This window comes from Sinocyclocheilus grahami, unplaced genomic scaffold (genome assembly GCF_001515645.1).
Source record: "Sinocyclocheilus grahami isolate Dianchi unplaced genomic scaffold, SAMN03320097.WGS_v1.1 scaffold747.1, whole genome shotgun sequence".
In the NCBI taxonomy this organism is placed as follows: Eukaryota; Metazoa; Chordata; class Actinopteri; order Cypriniformes; family Cyprinidae; genus Sinocyclocheilus; species Sinocyclocheilus grahami.
The window spans coordinates 915,586-934,049 of NW_015505926.1; the positions used below are offsets into that span (position 1 = coordinate 915,586).

General features: G+C 36.9%; 3 protein-coding genes and 4 non-coding genes across 8 annotated transcripts; 6 read left to right on the forward strand and 1 right to left on the reverse strand.

The window, feature by feature from the left end:
• The first annotated feature begins 1,878 nt into the window (after window positions 1-1,878).
• On the forward strand, window positions 1,879-5,719 carry LOC107560883 (FK506-binding protein-like). Of its 2 annotated transcripts, none has more exons than XM_016245162.1 (3): window positions 1,879-1,968; window positions 2,171-2,553; window positions 4,713-5,702. In XM_016245162.1, exons 2-3 carry the CDS (start codon window positions 2,191-2,193, stop codon window positions 5,463-5,465), a joined length of 1,116 nt encoding a protein of 371 aa, XP_016100648.1. In that variant the 5' UTR covers window positions 1,879-1,968; window positions 2,171-2,190; the 3' UTR covers window positions 5,466-5,702. The 2 variants fall into 2 exon arrangements, with proteins under 2 accessions (XP_016100648.1, XP_016100649.1); XM_016245163.1 differs by lacking the exon at window positions 1,879-1,968 and adding an exon at window positions 1,984-2,136 and having other exon boundaries at window positions 2,225-2,553; window positions 4,713-5,719.
• Window positions 5,720-8,072: 2,353 nt separating this feature from the next.
• trnan-guu (transfer RNA asparagine (anticodon GUU)) lies at window positions 8,073-8,146 on the forward strand. The gene has a single exon. It is a non-coding gene; the product is annotated as a tRNA-Asn (tRNA).
• A 1,004-nt stretch (window positions 8,147-9,150) lies between these two features.
• On the forward strand, window positions 9,151-9,224 carry trnan-guu (transfer RNA asparagine (anticodon GUU)). Its single transcript has one exon. It is a non-coding gene; the product is annotated as a tRNA-Asn (tRNA).
• Window positions 9,225-12,126: 2,902 nt separating this feature from the next.
• On the reverse strand, window positions 12,127-12,198 carry trnah-gug (transfer RNA histidin (anticodon GUG)). Its single transcript has one exon. It is a non-coding gene; the product is annotated as a tRNA-His (tRNA).
• Window positions 12,199-12,618: 420 nt separating this feature from the next.
• Window positions 12,619-12,690, forward strand: trnae-uuc (transfer RNA glutamic acid (anticodon UUC)). The gene has a single exon. It is a non-coding gene; the product is annotated as a tRNA-Glu (tRNA).
• A 324-nt stretch (window positions 12,691-13,014) lies between these two features.
• ccdc115 (coiled-coil domain containing 115) lies at window positions 13,015-14,425 on the forward strand. The gene is made up of 5 exons (XM_016245164.1): window positions 13,015-13,259; window positions 13,402-13,505; window positions 13,595-13,698; window positions 13,799-13,975; window positions 14,196-14,425. Exons 1-5 carry the CDS (start codon window positions 13,152-13,154, stop codon window positions 14,324-14,326), a joined length of 624 nt encoding a protein of 207 aa, XP_016100650.1. The 5' UTR covers window positions 13,015-13,151; the 3' UTR covers window positions 14,327-14,425.
• Window positions 14,426-15,824: 1,399 nt separating this feature from the next.
• On the forward strand, window positions 15,825-18,352 carry LOC107560927 (zinc finger BED domain-containing protein 4). The gene is made up of 3 exons (XM_016245230.1): window positions 15,825-15,995; window positions 16,034-16,198; window positions 16,562-18,352. Exons 1-3 carry the CDS (start codon window positions 15,975-15,977, stop codon window positions 18,317-18,319), a joined length of 1,944 nt encoding a protein of 647 aa, XP_016100716.1. The 5' UTR covers window positions 15,825-15,974; the 3' UTR covers window positions 18,320-18,352.
• Window positions 18,353-18,464: the final 112 nt, after the last annotated feature.

Sequence of the window (18,464 nt, forward strand, 5' to 3'; positions counted from 1 at the left end):
TTCATAAATATCTTTTTTTGGAGGATGTTCCGTTCAGCCAACGCGGTGAGCTTTTAATCCACCAATCAAAACACTCTTTACTGAACAGACTCAAGAAGCTCAACGCTTTGGTTTATGAGTTGAGTTTTGAATTTAAGAATTGGATTTTGTAAATGTAAATTGTGCTGTGAATTTATGAATTTTGTTTTATAAATGTATTATTTTTGAGGCCGATCTGGCTCCATACTCATTACCCAGTCCAGTCCAAACACTAACAAAAAAGTATTTTGTTCTTTGAAGTACCTTGTATTTCCATGTAAATACCACGAACGGTAATCATTCAGTACCATGATATGAAGAATTCTGTATCAAATTACATGGTATTACAATCTGAAAAGTTATTAGTTTTATTTGCTTTTTCATTTTAATGCTACTACAGACTGCATATAAAATTTTACACTGTAATAAGAGCAATGTGCAGTCTAAAATCATTTAGAATTTGTGATAAAAAGAAAGTGTCAGGCATTACACACAGGAGTTTTGGCATATAATGTTAATACACCATTTATTTGCTTTTTCATTTTAATGCTACTACAGACTGCATATAAAATTTTACACTGTAATAATAGCAATGTGCAGTCTAAAATCATTTAGAATTTGTGATAAAAAAGAAAGTGTCAGGCATTACACACAGGAGTTTTGGCATATAATGTTAATACACCGATCTTTGTAGTACCAAAAATCGCTTTGCATCTTAAAATATACTCATAAGCAAAATTATATTAGAACAGAATAGTAGAACAAGATTAATTAAATTTCATGAGCAATGTCTTGACGGAGTATAATACACACACAAACACAAAACACCATCAGAGTAATAATGTAAATAATTGTGCAAAAGTAATAAAGAACATAAATTTAGCCAAAATATAATCCAGTGTGATGTGTCACACAGGGACTTATGAGAGCGACCACCGTTTTTCACTATAAAATATTACTTACATCAAATATTTTTTCCAATATATTTCTTTAAAAGTACATGTATTTTATTGTTAACTATAATAGTAGATATATATATTTTTTCACCCTAAATTGTTATATTTTGTTTATTTTATAGAGGTTTTAAGTGTGGTCTCATTAAATATAGATTTTCATTTTATATGGTAAATCACAATTAACAATTCTCTGTGTTAAGGTTTACAATGTAACAATATTTTCCCATTAAAACTCCTTGTAGATAACGTTTTCTTTAAAATATGGGTTTAAAAACCAATATCAGAAAAGTCTGTTGATAATATTTGCAAGTTTCCATTGATAAAGCTGTAGTCTATACTCTTTCAGACAGAATTCGTCCACAAAAGAATTGGTTTATAATTTTAAGCTTTTGCACATTTATCTTTGCATAGAGTATTACATCTTTCTTTGTACTCTAGAGCAGTGCATCTCAACCTTTTGGCGTACCGGACCCCAGTCCAATTCAAAACCATCCTCAAGGACCCCCAGAACAAAATTGACTCGTATCATTTGTGTCTTTGTGAGGACCAAATGCAGTCAAGTATAATTCAAGTTAGCTGACTTGTCCAGTATTTGGCCATATCATCAGCTATATTGGACTTTTCTTTCATGGGAACATGTCATGTCAAAATATACAACATTTATACAAAAATTCATACTTTATACGGACCCCCTGGCCTTATGTCAAGGACCACTAGGGGTCCACGGACCCCTGGTTGAGAAACACTGCTCTAGAGTATACATATCGTTAATTAGTCATGATTGTACCAGGGCATATTGAAACTTCATTAAAGGAAACTTTGCATATAGTTAATGTCACCTCGGATTGCACCAAAGAGAGACATCTATAGCAGTATCAGAGTACAAATGTAAACTTCACACGCCGCACCTTTAGAGGGCGATGGAAGACCTTCAGTTCATTGTGAGATATTTGCTGTAGAAGAAGAGACTCTGACAGCGACAACGAGCACTTAAGTAGGTACACGAGTTCACAAATGTGTGATATAATAAATTGTGAGGTGTCAGTGCAAATGTTTTCTATTTTAAAAACGCCTGCAATCTGAAGCTATAGATGCGCTAGGTTTAAAACGAAGACTTTGCATCACAGTGCTAACAGGTCCCTTGATAGGCACCACCCATGTAGTCTGCATTTAATTGTTTGCGTTGTTATGTTCAGGTCTTTTAAAACCCATCATCATGACAACAGTCCAAGTGCCTGCTCCCGTTCCAGATGAGACGTCGTGGATCTCCGTGTGTCCCGGTGGTCTGTGGGAGGTGCGCCGAAGGTGGCTTGGAGAAAGAAAACGAGGGGACATCACGCCGATGATGGGCTCACTATGTAAGGTCAAGGTGCAGCGAAGTACTGTCATGGAGGGAAACACACTACATACTGCTTCTCAAGAGCAGGAATCAACAGCCAGCCATACCTCATACCCCCGCTCGCAGGACTCTGTGCTGCAGCTTCCACTGGATGTGTGGTTCTTGTTGCGCATGGGCGAAGGGCAGTGTGACCTTACAGAGGCCTGCCTGGAAGGGATGAGGGCTGGAGAGATGTGTGAGGTGAGGGCAAAGCTAAAATATAGACTTAGACCCGGGGTGTCCAATCCTGCTCCTGGAGGGCCACTGTCCTGCAGAGTTTAGCTGAATCCCACCTGACACAGCTAGTCGAGGCGATTCTTTCAACAATTGTCTGGGTTCCCACAGTCCTGGCTTATTAGAAGTTTCCAGGTAGATGTGTTGGGGACGTTGGCCCTCCAGAAGCAGGTTTGGACCTGGAGAATTTTAACAGTATTTTACTGTTTATTAAATTAATTGTTCAATCAAATATATTTTTTCACCCTAAATCAAAATCATTATATTATTTTCTAAAAAAAATTACAGAGAAATTGTTACTTAATCATAAAATGTAATATACTTTTCACTGTATATGGTAATGTAACTTACAGGAAAGCTGACATATATTAACTATATTATGCATACGGTGCTGGGTTGTAACTGATTTGATCTGGATTACATAATCAAATTCCAAAAAGTAATACTGTGTAATTACATTATATAAGGTTTAAAAATACTCATATTCAGACTAATTAAATTTTTATTGATGACATGATTGCTTAATATTCACAATGGCAGTCAGTTATTCAAAATTCATTGATCCTCCCTAAATTCATTGATTCTCTCTAATTCTTTATTATCTATCTATCTATCTATCTATCTATCTATTTTCTTAAAAAAAAAAAGGTTTTTGAACAGTAAGATTTTTAATGTTTTTTTTAAAGAATTCTCTTCTGCTCACCAAACCTGGATTTATTTGATCCAAAATATGGCAAAAAAAGTGAAATTGTGAAATATTTTTACTATTTTAAATAACTGCTTTCAATTTGAAAATATTTTAAAATGTAATTATTCCTGTGATCAAACCTAAATTTTGAGCATCATTACTACAGTCCTCAGTGTCAGTGTCCTTCAGAAATCATTCTAATATGCTGATTTTCTGTTCAAGAAACTTTTATTATTATTATTATTATTATTATCAATATCAATATTTAAAACAGTTGAGTACATTTTTTTCAGGATTCTTTGATGAATAGAAAGATCCAACGATCAGCATTTATATGAAATAAAAAGCGTTTGTAACATTATATACTATACCATTCAAAAGCTTGGAGTCAGTAGAATTTTTTTAGGAAAGAAATTATAGAAATTAAAACTTTTTTTTAGCAAAGATGCTTTAGAAGATTTGATCAAAGATTGATCAAAAGTGATGATAAAGACATATAATGTTAATGTTACAAAATATTTTATTTTAGATAAATGCTGTTCTTCTGAACTTTCTATTCATCAAAGAAACCTGAAAAAATTCTACTCAGCTGTATTTAACATAATAATAATAATAATAATAAAATGTTTTCTGAGCAGCAAATCAGAATATTAGAATTATTTCTGAAGGATCATGTGACTGGAGTAATGATGCTAAAAATTCAGCTTTAAAATCACAGGAATAAATTACATTTTTAAATATATTCTAATAGAAAACAGTTATTTTTAATAGTAAAAATATTTTACTGTTTTTGCTGTACTTTGGATCAAATAAATGCAGGCTTGGTGAGCAGAAGAGACTTCTTTAAAAAAACATGAAAAATCTTACTGTCCAAACACATTTGACTGGTAGTGTATATATTAAGAAGGTTTTCCAGTTTTGTGGAATTGCACACATACACACTAGCCAAGCATAATTACACAGAAAATGGAGAGACCTCACAGCATAAACAAATAAAATATTTAATGTTTCATTAATTTAATTTGATTGATTTTATTTTAAAAAATGATTTTATTTCTTTCAATTTAACATTTTTAAGATGTAATTCATTATTAGCTTCACTCCTTCATAAACCCCAGTTTAGGAAACCCTGATGTAATATAATGTTTAACTTACTTAAATTTGTAGATAATAAAGAATGGAATACATTTTCTTTTTCTTTGTATTTTTATATCTATATGGTTCAAGATCATCCTACTCAAATCAATGTAATAAACGAGTTAGGTCACTTTTTTTTTTTTTAAGTAATCAAACAGTAGACAGATTATATTATAAGCTTCAACATGTAATTTGTTTCCAGTAAAGAACTACATTTTGTTACTAATTTACCAGCACTGTATGTTTATCATGGGAAAACACATCTCATCTATAAACTTTTTTGGTTTGTATTTTTGTGCAGTTTACAATAAGTGCCTGGAATGCAAAGAACTCTAAAGCAGCAGGCAGTGATGCTAATGGTACGCAGACTGAAAATACTACAGAGCAGGGATCGTCTCAGCAGTCTGACTGCTTTACACTCCAACTTCACTCTTTAACCCCTGGACAGGAGTTTTGGCAGATGACACCTGGAGAGAAATGGGTTTGGGTGCTGTCTCACAAGCAAAGGGGTGGTCAGCGGTTTGGGAAGGGCGATATCTGGGGTGCGACAGACTGCTACTGCAGAGCGGTGAAGCTGGCAATAACTTTAAATGGCAAGACAAGAAGAAAGCCAGTGGACGAGATGTTTAAAGAAGGTGTGGATGGAGAGGATGATGATGATGATGCAGCTTTGACACCATGCTTTGATAAAGAAAATGAGCAGGCAGAATGTGCTGATGTCTCCATTCCAACTGAAGAAGAGTACAAAACTGTAAAAGCAGAACTTCACTGCAATCTTTCTTTATGCCAACTTAAGTTAGGCCAGCATGGTAAGTCCAGAGACAGCAGTATCAAGGCCACTGAGCTGAACCCAAAGAGCACTAAGGCCTGGTACCGACTTGGGCAAGCTTGCCTGCAGCTGGGCGAACTGGAGGAATCTCGCATGGCCTTTGGAAAGATTCTGGAACTCCAACCTGATTCTGAATCAGCTCGCACTGCTCTGAAACAAGTGAACAACAGATTAAAGGACTTGGACAGTAAACTTGGTCAAAGACTGAGCAAGATGTTTAACTAGAAAATAACCGAAAGTTGGGAATAATAAAAGCAGAACATGAGCATATGTATAAAAATGATAACAACGGTAAAGTGCCCAGAAGTTGTTTTTGGTCTTTACTTGTATCTTAACTTCAATGTTTAAAACCTGAAGTATGTTTACTGTATGGGTAGTATATTTACTATCTTAAATGTTCAATGTTGTAATTTGTCAGTTTAAACCTACATAAACTTGAAAGTTGTGCAAAGTCATAAGACTGCTTAGGACATTTACTGAATGTACAAAAGTTTTGTTTATTTTTGTAAAATAGGAATATACTGCTTTTATGTTTTGTTCTTAAACATTTTTTCATAAAATGGATTTATAACTGCTGTAGAAAATGATCAAAAGCCAAGTATACTGCATTCTTGCATCAAGTGACAATAAACAATGTTATTTATAAAAACTTTTTTTCTGTTTTTATTGATGAAAAGTTAACACAATATGAACTATTAAACAGAAGGCATAGCATTACCCATTTCAAACTAAATTATATAATATTTCAGGGAGTTGCAAAACATGATCATATCTTATTTTTTGTTTTGCTATTGCAGAAAAAATTCATATACTATAAACAGCTGAACTATCTATCTATCTATCTATCTATCTCTTTAGAGTTTTTAATGAGTTAATTTTGTAGCCAATCGCATCACGTTTTCCAGGCAGAGGCGACCAATCAGACGACGCCTCCTCGAGTCGCAACCGTTACATTAGAAAGCTTTAGATGAGCGACTCGAGACAATAACTACACATTTACATTAGCAAACCCTACAAAACAGCAGTTACTTTGTGAGGTAAGGAGATTCTTGTATCACAACTAAGTAAACCAATCGATTTTACAGAATTTTTCCTTGATGTTGCAGCCGTGAGTTGTGTGACGAGAACTAACGCGTGAGAGAACTGCTTCACAATTAATGGTTTTATGACTAAAATACCGCAGTATACAATGTATCAAGTCTTAATCGAGCATATCAGTGAACGTTGTTATTAATGTAGACTATTAATATTCGATTGTAATTGCGGTCCAGCACGGACAGTGCGGAAATGAACCAAGAACGTTACATGGTGCCAAGAAAACTTTCTGCATGTCCTGAGGATGGCATGTAAAATTTTGTAATAAATGCAAATAGCATGAAAAAAAATACAGGAATACATTCGCTGTGTCTTACTATCGTTATTTTTTTTAAAGCGGTGTTAAAAACGTTTGCTCATACTTTTAAAGCAGCCATTTGTAATTTGTTCGCCACTGCCAAAAAGGAAAATGGCTGAAGGGAATTGCAAAATAATGAACTTTTGCAAACAGGTTTTCCAAACACTGCCGCCGGCCACCGCCTTTTTAGACAAACCACATTTTACCTCCACCGTGACCAGGGTTGCCAGGTTTTTACAACAAAACCAACCCAATTGCTACTCAAAACTAGCCCAATCGCGTTTCGAGGGGGATCCACTGGCAAAAATCGCATTCCGGTGGGGTCAAATGCACGTTTTTGGTGGGGTTCTCCTGGTAAAATTCGCATTTTAGGGGCTAAATATCACGTTATTGGGAAAACCGCGGACTTGGCAACACTGACCGTTTCGCAACACTGTTTCGGTAACTGAGTGTGTAAGTCTGATGATATGATACATGGGGCCACTTTTTGAGCAGTATTGCCGTCAACGGGCAACCAGGTGAGACATAGGTCCCACGACCGATCTAAAGTATCCAGATAGAAATTTGCTACCTATTCTCAATGGGAAAGTGCCCAAGCAACATTGCTAAAAAAAAGTTTCCCAGCAAAATTGCTCAAAAAGTTGCCTTGTGTATCATCAGCCTAAGAGTTGTTTTAACAGATATTACTAAAATTATTTGTGCTGCATAGTAAGACTATCAATATAACAATACATGAAAATTGAGCTTATTCATATTTTTATTACGTTAGCTCAAACAAACTTGAAGGACAGAAAGGCGGGGCATAGAGGAGAAACAATAACGTACAGTATGTGGAAAATTGTGTTTTTTTAACCTTAAACCGCATAAACGCATTTCATTAAATACACCAAATACACAAAATAATGTTCTTTTTAGCAACATCATATGACCCCTTTAAATAAATGTTATACATTGCAAATACACTCATTTTATATATATACAATGTATCTATAAATAATATCTACAACGCTGATAAACAAAAGTTTAGTTTTTAGCACTACTTATCTAAACAATACACGTAACATGCCACGTGGAGACGTGACGTTAACAACTCTTATGATGAATCGAATGAATTGCTGAAATTAACATTTGGGTTCTGTGAAATTATTTGAATTTCCCAACGTTTGGGATCTTAAGATGGTGTTTGGAAACAACCAGTACTCGCTGTGGATATGAGGAGCCATGTTTTTTAAATTGAAAATAACAACGTTTTCGCTATGCTTGTTTACAGGTAATACCATAACCATTTGTGAACTACCTATATAGGCAAACCCGCCAGACTCCTGCTAGAAGAAGTGGTATGTATGGATACAAGGTATGTAATTCATAATTTCAGAAGAGATTTTACTGGGTGAAAAATGGTGGTACTTGGTGAGGAATCATTCAAGCTGGAGTCACAGGTCTCTGTGGCGCAATCGGTTAGCGCGTTCGGCTGTTAACCGAAAGGTTGGTGGTTCAAGCCCACCCAGGGACGGAAAGCTTTTGTTTTGATGCTTTTATTTTGAGTAATTAATCTTGCATTAACACAGCAACATTTATTCACAACACTTATTCAGACATTGCTGTTGCGCATTACGGTGATTCACTAGTGACGTCTGTGCACATTTAATGAATGCAATCAAAGGTCTGCGGTTAATAGTCTTGGCCACTTTCTAAAAACATATCTTCTGTTATTCTGAAAGGAATATTGATTTCAGTTTATACTTAAGTACATTTACCCTCAAAGACTTATGATAAAGAATATTGAACACGAAGCCTAATGAAGATTTCCACTTTCTGCAGTACACGGTGTGCGGTAATGCACAATTATGTATTGCTAGCATGTATGTTGGGCAGTAAGGCAGTCATGCAACATGCATTAGGCCTGACAGGCATGATATGCAGTGGAAAAAAATGCATCAAAATATTTGGTTAGGAATGTGTTAAAAATGTTGCGCTCCACATATTGGAGTGACTTTACTATGCATTCATTATTAAAGAGCGACATCTAGTGTCAAGCTCGGAGTAACTACAACTACTGTTATTTATTAGAATTAGATTTATTAAATTAATATGGACATTTTAGTGTAATTAAATATTTATTGGTTTGCAAAATTGTAATAGTTTAAGACATTTTAACACCTTTTTTTTTTTGTATGGCGTTGATATATGACTAATAGTCTGCGATTACTGGCAGCTGTGACTTGCTGTTAAATAAAGCAAAAAGACCTCTTTAAGAAGTACAAAAAATAACATGAAAACATGCACTAAGCCATTTCATATCGCCCAATACTTGATTTTGAAGGAATTCACGATTTCCAGTGTTGCATATTGACAGCGGTCCCATGAAGGTCTGTGGACAGGCGATACCTTATTGTAAACCTCAAAAATTGCCTTTGTGGCAATATCTTCATAATGTGTTATTTGTTTGTGATCCAGACTTTTAGACAGAAAACATATTTCTTCATAAGGAAACATTCCAGATACTGTAACCACGAGGTCTCTGTGGCGCAATCGGTTAGCGCGTTCGGCTGTTAACCGAAAGGTTGGTGGTTCGAGCCCACCCAGGGACGAATGACTTTTATTTATTTACAAATATTTTTGTATTTATTTTTGAGTAATTAATTTGACCGTTATATAGATGCTCCTAAAGTAGCAACCTAATGCAGTATGCAATTAAATGTAACCTTTTTTTTTTGAGTACAAACTGAAAGGTCTGCACTCTGCAGTTGGTACTAGCTTTTTTTTTTTGTCTTTCAAGTATACACCTTTAAAACAGAGTTTGTTTGAAAGATTTTCAGTTTGATTTGACACTTCTAAGTTTTGCATTTTTATTCTTAATAATAGATATCAAATAGAGCATTGCAGTGATAACATAGTTTTTTACCAACAACCTGGAAGTTATGATCACTCTGGTTCCCTTGACCAAAAACCCAATAGGATTTATCCATTGGTTTTTGGATTATTGCAGGCTCTGTGACCAAAAAAGAATGATTCTTACACATTTTGGTCATCATAATAATCTTCACAAATAAACAACTTTATGTGCACTTTGGAGCCTAAATACAGAAGAAAAATGTAAATGTAGGCTATAACAAACTACACCACGGTTGCATGACTTTAACGTCAGAACCACTAAGCTTCCAACAACTCTTTTAGTCTTTAATTAAAAACATTTTTCATTAAAGTTTAAGTTAATTTGCAATAGCATGATTGTAAACACAATGAGACTGTGGAAGTAGTAGATAAGTTTACCTGTTGGGTATGATGAACATCCTCTGTAGTCCAAGTAACAAAGCTTAAAAAAAAATCGCAAGGGGGATATCACTGATGTATTTTATATTGTAGAATAAGGTGTGAAAATATATTGAGTTTGTGTTAACCATTCAAAAAATACATTCAAGACAATAGAACCCATTTCTGGTTTTTGGCCTACAAAAATGTGTCATCTCTGTCCGCTGTTTATGGACTGCAGACAAAGCTTCACTTGAAATAGACTAATACTTGGTGCAACCAGGGGCGTAATTTCCACTGGGGACAGGGGGGACATGTCCCCCCCACTTTTCGAAATCACGTTTGTGCCCCGCCCCCACTTTCAAATTCATTTGTTATGATTTTTTAACCCGCCCGCCGTCATCGCCACGGAGGAGCAGGACCGAGCAGAGCACAGACGTCGCGTGCACACTCTAAAAATAGCTCACGAAGAGTTCTAATGAGCGGGTATCGCGGTTGAAAGAAAGAAGATGCGAGTTGCTTGATTCAGTAAATGAGCTCAGGTCAGGATAATCATATTTTCTGTCTACACCTGTTAATGTTAGCCTACGTTGACTGAGCTAACGTTAACATACACTGTTGCTAGGTAAGTTAACAGACTGTTGTTAGCTAAATATTTAATGTAGAACAGTGGTTCCCAAACCTGGGTACGCGAACAAAATGCTGAGTTTTGCGGTGTTTCATGAACGAATCGTTCGCAAAAGTCATTGATTCAATGATTAATTTATAAATACAGCCACTTGCTTAGTTACTGAATGAAGAAATGACTCGATGACTCACGCATTAAGACAGTGACTTACCGCCACCTACTGGCGATTTTAGTATTTAAAAGAATCACTTTTCACTTTTTTTTTAATCATCATTGCATATTAATCTATTGAATTCTTTTTAAACATTAATATTCTATTTATATAAAAAATACATTGGAAAGTCAATTTAGGAGGCACTCCACTCTAAAAAGTCTGGGAACCACTGATGTAGAACATTCTGTCCTGTGCAACAAGTGATTTATTTAATATTTTCAGGTACAGCGGTTAGTTTGAAATAAAAGTTTGTTTAACAGTGGAAATTGAGTCTCCCATTATTTAAACATTATTCAAAACATTAATGGTGAACATTTTCGACTTTATAAAATGATTCTCTCAAGTCTTGGCGATTAAACAATAAAGAAAGTAAGACATCTTTTTCTTATACATAGTTTAGTAGCCTACTATTCTTTTTGGCAGAATTGATCATTAATCAACTTAATTATTTCCTGGATTTTGTATCACCATAGTCCCTAAATGTATGTACATGCAGGAGATGGGATTCAAATTGGATTCCGAAAACATTTTCCCCCATTTTGTGTCCACCCCCACTTCTCAAACCAAAGTTACACCCTCGGGTGCAACAATCTGTAATATCATGTATCTTGCCTAGTAGATTTTTTATCTTGAGCATAAAGTATGGTGACAAAATGAACCTTAACAATTCGTAATTTACGATAGGAATTTATTATTCAATGTAGCTCATTTTTTAGGACTGCTTTAAAGTTGAAACCTTATGAAAGAGCGACCCCTTGTGTTAAACTCAGAGTAAAACCGTAACATATATGTTCGTCCCTTGCTTTTCCTGTAGAGGGCGATAGAAGTTCACAATTGGGAGATTCCATTGCCTTTGCTTATGGTAACCAACGTTTACCAAACAAAACCGGGCACCAATGGCGACAGACTGACTGCTTTTGAAAATAATACAGAAGTGTAATGTGACATTAATGTGAGGTAGCTAATATGAGAATAATTACTGTAAAACTCATCAATAGACCATCGGAAATACAAAGCCCATGTGGATGTGGAGTGAATGTCCTACTTGTTGATGTTGGCACAACGCGGCTCCCCACAAAGAAGTGGTAAGTATTGAGAAGATCTACTGTAAAAACCTAAACCTACCTTTGTCTATAAACTGTCCGAGTGGGAGCGGCAGCCATTTTTAAACCGATCTCCACAAGAGTATGACATCATGGGAAAGCTAAAGTTCTCTTAAAGGTGTAGTAGGACATTCACATGAATTTATATCTAAATCACAGCTAAAAGTATACATCTTTTGAGAATGAAGACGAAGTGTGGATTTCATAAGGATGTTGTTGTCAATCAGGGGGTCACTGACAAAAAATTATGGCTTCAGCCCAGAGGAGGTCTCATAGCCGTGATAGGGACACATCCCTGCCGTGACCCGGATTCGAACCGGGGTTGCTGCGGCCACAACGCAGAGTACTAACCACTATACGATCACGGCGAGCTACTGGAGGCGGTGAAAGCTGTTGGTGGAATTGGGCTCTAATACTCTTTAATGCAATAGTTAAACGCAATAGTTTTTTTTAAATGCAATAGTTTAGTATTGTATAGTATAGTTATAGTATTTTCTCAGTTTATTGTGCTGACACGCGCGCATACTACTGTTCGTAGTATGCGAGTCACTTGAGTAACTAGATAATTTACGATCATACACAACGCAGCATGTTTGCATCTTTATGGCGGCTAGTGAAAATACAGTGAACCTCTGCCGTTCATCGTTAATAATTGACATGTGCAGTGCTGGTTACGATATTTCAAGAACTAACAGGAATGACTGACACTATATGAAGTTTGAATGTTGTTTAAAAAGGTCTGTACATATGCTAGGTTAAAAAGGTTTGCTCTTGATTCAGTGTATATCTCCCATATGGTCTAGCGGTTAGGATTCCTGGTTTTCACCCAGGCGGCCCGGGTTCGACTCCCGGTATGGGAAGTAATCGTTTTCTTTTTAGTGTGAATTTTGTAATTATACGAATTATGTATGCACGATATAAGTAACGCGTTTTTTTCTTTTTCTTTAAAAAGCCATAAATAAAGCATATGCAAGCGAGTTCAGATTACACAAAACACACAGGGTGAATATTTATTACACAGCCCTTCAACTCATTTTTTGGGGAAAAAAAACAAAACATTTTTTTAACGTTATATGTGTGCTTAAATAAGCATGCACCATAAATCCTGTAAAATATGAAGTATTCACAGAATTCATACCAAACTACGCAATCTCTACGTAACAGAGCTAAGTGAAGTCATGTGACTTCATGTCACGTGACCGGAAAAAAGGTTCTCCAAAAGCGTTCAGCAGGAATACATATCTTTTCATTCTTCATTAAGACATTTATTTTCGGCTGTTTATTATTGTTCAGTTCTGCTTAGCCAGATAAAACGACAGAAATGCGTGTTGAGCAACAGCTTCGTTTGGACGAGCAGTTGCTGCTTTTCATGGACCAGCTCGAGGCTTTGGAGGAGAAACGACATCAACTTAATTCCCTTATAGAGGAGGTAAAACGTGCAATTACACTTGATTAGACTGAGCACATATTAATACTGGGAATAGAATCCAGCTTCTTCATAAATACGTTTTGTACACGAATACATTTTCATTTGTATTCTGAATATAATCCTATGAATTCTTTTAACACAGGGATGGTTTTCAATTGCCAAAGCACGTTATTCAATGGGAAATAAGCAAGTCTCTGCTCTGCAGTACGCTAGCGAGATGGAGCCGCTTGTTTATGTTGAAACCAGGTCCGTATCATTACATGCAATTAAATAACATTTGCTTGTGCATAAGACTCAGTCATTTACACAGATCCGTGTGCTTGCCTTAATAACAGTGTGTTGGAAGGTGGAACAGCTGAGTTCAAATGTGAGAGAAAAGAGAATAAAACAGAAGAACTGAAAAACACCACAATAGAAGACATTGGAGCGAAAGAGACAGGTATGTCTTTCCACAGTGCTGCTTATCTAATATTATACATGTAGGAGCCTAAACTAATCGTAGGATTTTCTGTTCATGACAACATTATTGAAAATTTCAGGTCTTAGAAGGCGTATAAATACCAAACAAAGGGGGGTTAAAGACGAGGAACAGGAGACAGATCCTCAAGTAAAAACAAAGGCAGAATTATCCACACCAGAGCACAGGGATCCTTTGAAGTGGTTTGGAATCCTTGTGCCACAAAATCTGAAACAAGCTCAGTCTGCTTTTAAGGAGGGTGAGCTATTTTGTCTTTTATATAAATTGTTTGCTTATGCTGTATTTAATTGCATCATCTCTAGGATACCGATGTTATGTGCTTTGCTGCACATTTGCTGTGTGGCCTATATTTGGCATCATTTATTTTTTATTATTCTTTTTTTGGGAAATCCTGTTGCTTGGATTCTGGGTTTATTGAACGATTAATAATTTTTTTAAACACATTTTCTTTCCCCCAGTCATCACTCTCTCAGCAGAAATTGCATTTCTACAAAGTTCAATACTTGCTACAAGAAAAGAGATGCAGGCACAGATGAAGGAGAACCAAGAAAAGACAGAGAAGACTCAACCAGAAATAAAAAAGGAATAACTGTGACCTTATTCACTTTCATCTATAATCTTTATTTATTGAAATTTTGTAGAAACCAAATATAGCTCAATTTTACGGTGTTGAATAATATCAGATGTTTGTGACGTCAAGAGATTCCTGAAAACACTCTTATTATATTAACAATGTTGTGTTCCTAATAAAAATATTTGATTCACTATATTATCTTTTTTGAGCAGTAATGCACAGCTGAATTCAGAATAATCCTAAATGTATAAAAGTACTACAACATAAATTCGATTCATTTTCAGTACAGTAGTTTTTGAGAACCTGCTCTATGTGGTTGAACATAATTTTGTCCTTTTAAATGTAAATACCCCTGCAATCATTAGTTATCAGATATTTCATGTGTCAAGTCACCTTTATTTATACAGTGCTGTTTACAATACAGATTGTGTCAAAGCAGCTTCACAGGATAGACAGGAAAAATAGAATAGGAAACTCAACTAAGGAGACAGTTCATATTCTGCTGTGAAGCAGCTCTAAAAGACAACAGTGTCATTGTTCAGATCAAGTCATTTTAGTGTTGGTTCAGGTAAAATTCAATAACAGTCTGAATTTCATTGAAATCAACGTTTATCTATATTAGTAAATAAGACAGCTATTTAAAAAAGCATTGTTCTAGCCGTTACTAAGTGGCTACATCTCATCTGTCGGATAATTAAAATGCATAGCCAAATGCATGTTCTTTTCCATTTTAAATTGAACAATTTGTTAAAGATGGGAAGTTCATTATGTGCGTTCATGAAAATGCGTATAAATAGTACGCCAAATAAAAACGAAAACTCGTGGTATTGATACGCAAAAATGGACTTTGGCGTGCATATAATACGCTGTTTTTTACGTGCATATGATACGAAATGTGTTGGCGTGCATATAATACGCCGTTTTCGCGTAAATATGATACGCACCTACCCCACAACCCTAAACCTACCCATCGCGTAGCATATACACGCCAAAGTACATTTTTGCGTATCAATACCACCAGTCTTCGTTTTTATTTGGCGTAGCCTACTATTTATACGCACTTTCATGAGATCGGGTTGGTTTTTTAAACAATGCCAAGCTACATACACTTACCTGGAAGATGGTCTCTTGAATTCAAACAATACTTAAGTCAACATTTTAAATATAGCCTAATTCTTGTCTATTTAGTATCTACCTAACTTTTCTTTACAATCCGCGCCGAAACCTCAAAAAACATAATACAAGTGTTAAACGTGCACGAGCAGTAGGCGAAGTATCAGGTGCGTCCCCGCCTCTTGTCTTTTTGAGCTATAAAATAACATTTAATCACTGCATTAAATTAACGTCCAAAACAAGAAACACACACATATCCTGTTCTTTGTTGTGGTTACTTCATTTGCTTGTATCAAACTGTAAGCGCCTCACGAATAAAATCCAAATATTCAGATGCGGAATGGTAAATAAATAAATAAATATATTCCCCATTCGCCGTCTACTTCCTGGTGTGCATCGGAAAAGAGCTGCTAGCGGATAGCGATGTTTACGGTCGGATCCGACACCGGGCATCGTATCGTTTGCGCGCTCACACAGATTTGACGGACGTCTGTTTTTATGGTTTTCCCGAGACGTGTAAGCGAGGAGATGTTTTCACAATGACAGGACGATGCGATCAGTGTCAGACCAGGTGAACACGCTCTTCTATTGTTGCTCATATCGTGGAAGATTGGAAGATCACTGATGGCGTCAAAATCTAGGGTCTCCATTCTGGATTACTTCAATATCGTCTGTGAGGGAGAAAATGGCAAAATTGAATCAAACTGCAAAGCTTGTGGCACAAGGATTCAGGCTAAACGGACAGTTACTTCTAACTTTGTTACACATTTAAAGGTAAGGGTTAATTTTTTTTATGTAACATGTTTCGTATCTAATAACATGACAAATGTGAGAGGTTTAACCATCAATGCATGCCCTCAGAGTCATGGAAATTTGAAGACTAATTGAAATGGTAATGTCCTGGTCAATAGTTCTAGAGATTAATAAAAAAATAATACAATATTTTAATAAAATGTGCAATTTCTTTAAAGTCGGTTTATGATACACAAATGACTGAAAATACCACAGAAGTTCAATATCCAGAAAGTGCAAGAACCTTTAATATTCTGCTCTTTGTGTGTGTTTAGATATGTTTACATGATTATGTGTACTGGGTTCTATATGTAATTCACCTGTATATAATTGTCACATTCACAGCGCAAACATCAGGCCATGTATGATGAGTTTGTGAGGAAGAAAGATGTGAAAAGGGAGGCAATGCAGACGTGTACTGGTCCTCCAAGTGGTCGAGTGATCTCTCAAAGTGGTGCTGGAATGAACAAGTTTGACTACAGTGACCCTCGCCAGTCCCTAATTTCAGAAGCCATCGCCAAGATGATCATCCGAGACCTGCAGCCGGCACAGATAGTGGAATATGAGGGTTTTCGTGAGCTTCTTCAGCTCCTGGAGCCCCGTTACATACCAGTACCATGCCATTATATACAACAGCAGCTCCTGCCAGCCTATGTCTCCCAAGTGCAACTAGCTGCCAAACAGGCTTTAAAAGGAGCCGAGTCCTGCAGTGTGACCCTTGACCTGTGGAGAAGCAGCTCTGTGGGTAATAACAGTGGTGCTGGGTTTTTTGGAGTGACTTGCCATTTCATTAACGCAGACTGGCACATCAGATCCGCTCTTTTGGCATGCTTACCTCTTCCAGACCACAGCAACACTCAGCAAATGCTCAGCGAGTTTGATGAGATCTCCGAGTCCCATGGCATGTCTGGCAAAGTGTTCAGAGTCGTTGCAGACTTGTCGCCCTGTGAAAACAGATCGGCTTTTCGTCTTCCTGGGTTCAGTCTCATTGGAAATGGTGGAGAAGATGAGGAAGATGGTAGCGATGAAGAGTCGAGTGCCGGGGAAGCCAAAGAAGCCATTAGTAGCAACGAGAACAACAAGTCTTTAGATCAGTGTCTTGGTCGAAGTAGGATAGACTGCTTTGCTCGATTACTAGCTCAGTGTGTTAAGGAAGGAGTTTGCGCTTCCCCTCAAATATCGGTTCCTCTAAACAAAGGAGCCCACCTGTATAACTACATAATTGCTACAGTGGCTCCTGAAAAACTTGTCCAAGTGTTCGGCTCCAGTACCTCAACAAAGTGGCAAAGACCCTCATTCACAGACAAGTGGAACGCTCAGTTAAAAATATTACGGCAAATGGTCGAGTCAATGGATTTTCTTGAAGACATTGTAGATAGAAATGACCTAGTCCTCGGTAACTTAGAAAAAGCGGAGCTACGGGAGCTGGTTGAGCTGTTGGAGCCTTTTGAGGAGGCCTCAGACATGGTCCAAGGAGACAAGCACGTGTCCATCAGCCTAGCCCTGCCCTGTGTGCTAGGTCTGCGCAAGCACCTGGCTGAGGTCGTAACTCACCAGTGCTCTGGGATTGTGATGGGATTGTCTCAAGCTCTGGACCGCAGACTGGCAGGCATTCTTGAGGACCCTCTTTATGTAACAGCCACCACCCTGGACCCACAGTTCAAGCTGTCCTGGAGCAGTGACAGCGACTGGCACAAACAGGTGCTGCTGGAAGAGGTTCGAAAGCATACTCGGCCTTTGATTCCACTAGAACATCACCCAGAGGCCCAGCCGTCACCGTCCAAACGTTGCAAGCTGTTCTCGTTCATTAAGCAGAGGCCGACCGCCCAGGCCAAGACTGTGGAGCAGGAACTGTCCACATATCTCCATGAAGAACCCACAGATGAGGATCCACTACAATACTGGAAACGCAAGTCCATCGATTTCCCCCTACTCTCACAAGTAGCCAAAAAAGTTTTTACCGTGCCAGCAACAACCACATCAGTGGACCAGATATTTAACCTGGTTAGCAAGACGCTCAGACCAGAGCAATGCCGACTTCTGCCAAAAAACCTGGACACTCTGATTTACTTGAAGGCTAACTATAGGATACTTTGGTCCTAACTGTAAAGAGAGCTTTTTCTTTGGATTTTCTTTGTACTGATATCAAACCAAACACCTCAAATGCAATATGGGGATTGTGCCATATATATATATATATATATATATATATATATATATATATACTGTACATATACCCCACAGTAAA

Coding starts and splice junctions, on each gene's coding strand:
- ccdc115 (XM_016245164.1), top strand. CDS start 13,152: ATGCGTGTTGAGCAACAGCTTCGTTTGGACGAGCAGTTGCTGCTTTTC. Junction 13,260..13,401: donor TTAATTCCCTTATAGAGGAG/GTAAAACGTGCA, acceptor CTTTTAACACAG/GGATGGTTTTCAATTGCCAA. Junction 13,699..13,798: donor CATTGGAGCGAAAGAGACAG/GTATGTCTTTCC, acceptor TGAAAATTTCAG/GTCTTAGAAGGCGTATAAAT.
- LOC107560927 (XM_016245230.1), top strand. CDS start 15,975: ATGCGATCAGTGTCAGACCAG. Junction 15,996..16,033: donor TGCGATCAGTGTCAGACCAG/GTGAACACGCTC, acceptor ATATCGTGGAAG/ATTGGAAGATCACTGATGGC. Junction 16,199..16,561: donor ACTTTGTTACACATTTAAAG/GTAAGGGTTAAT, acceptor TCACATTCACAG/CGCAAACATCAGGCCATGTA.
- LOC107560883 (XM_016245162.1), top strand. CDS start 2,191: ATGACAACAGTCCAAGTGCCTGCTCCCGTTCCAGATGAGACGTCGTGG. Junction 2,554..4,712: donor GGGCTGGAGAGATGTGTGAG/GTGAGGGCAAAG, acceptor ATTTTTGTGCAG/TTTACAATAAGTGCCTGGAA.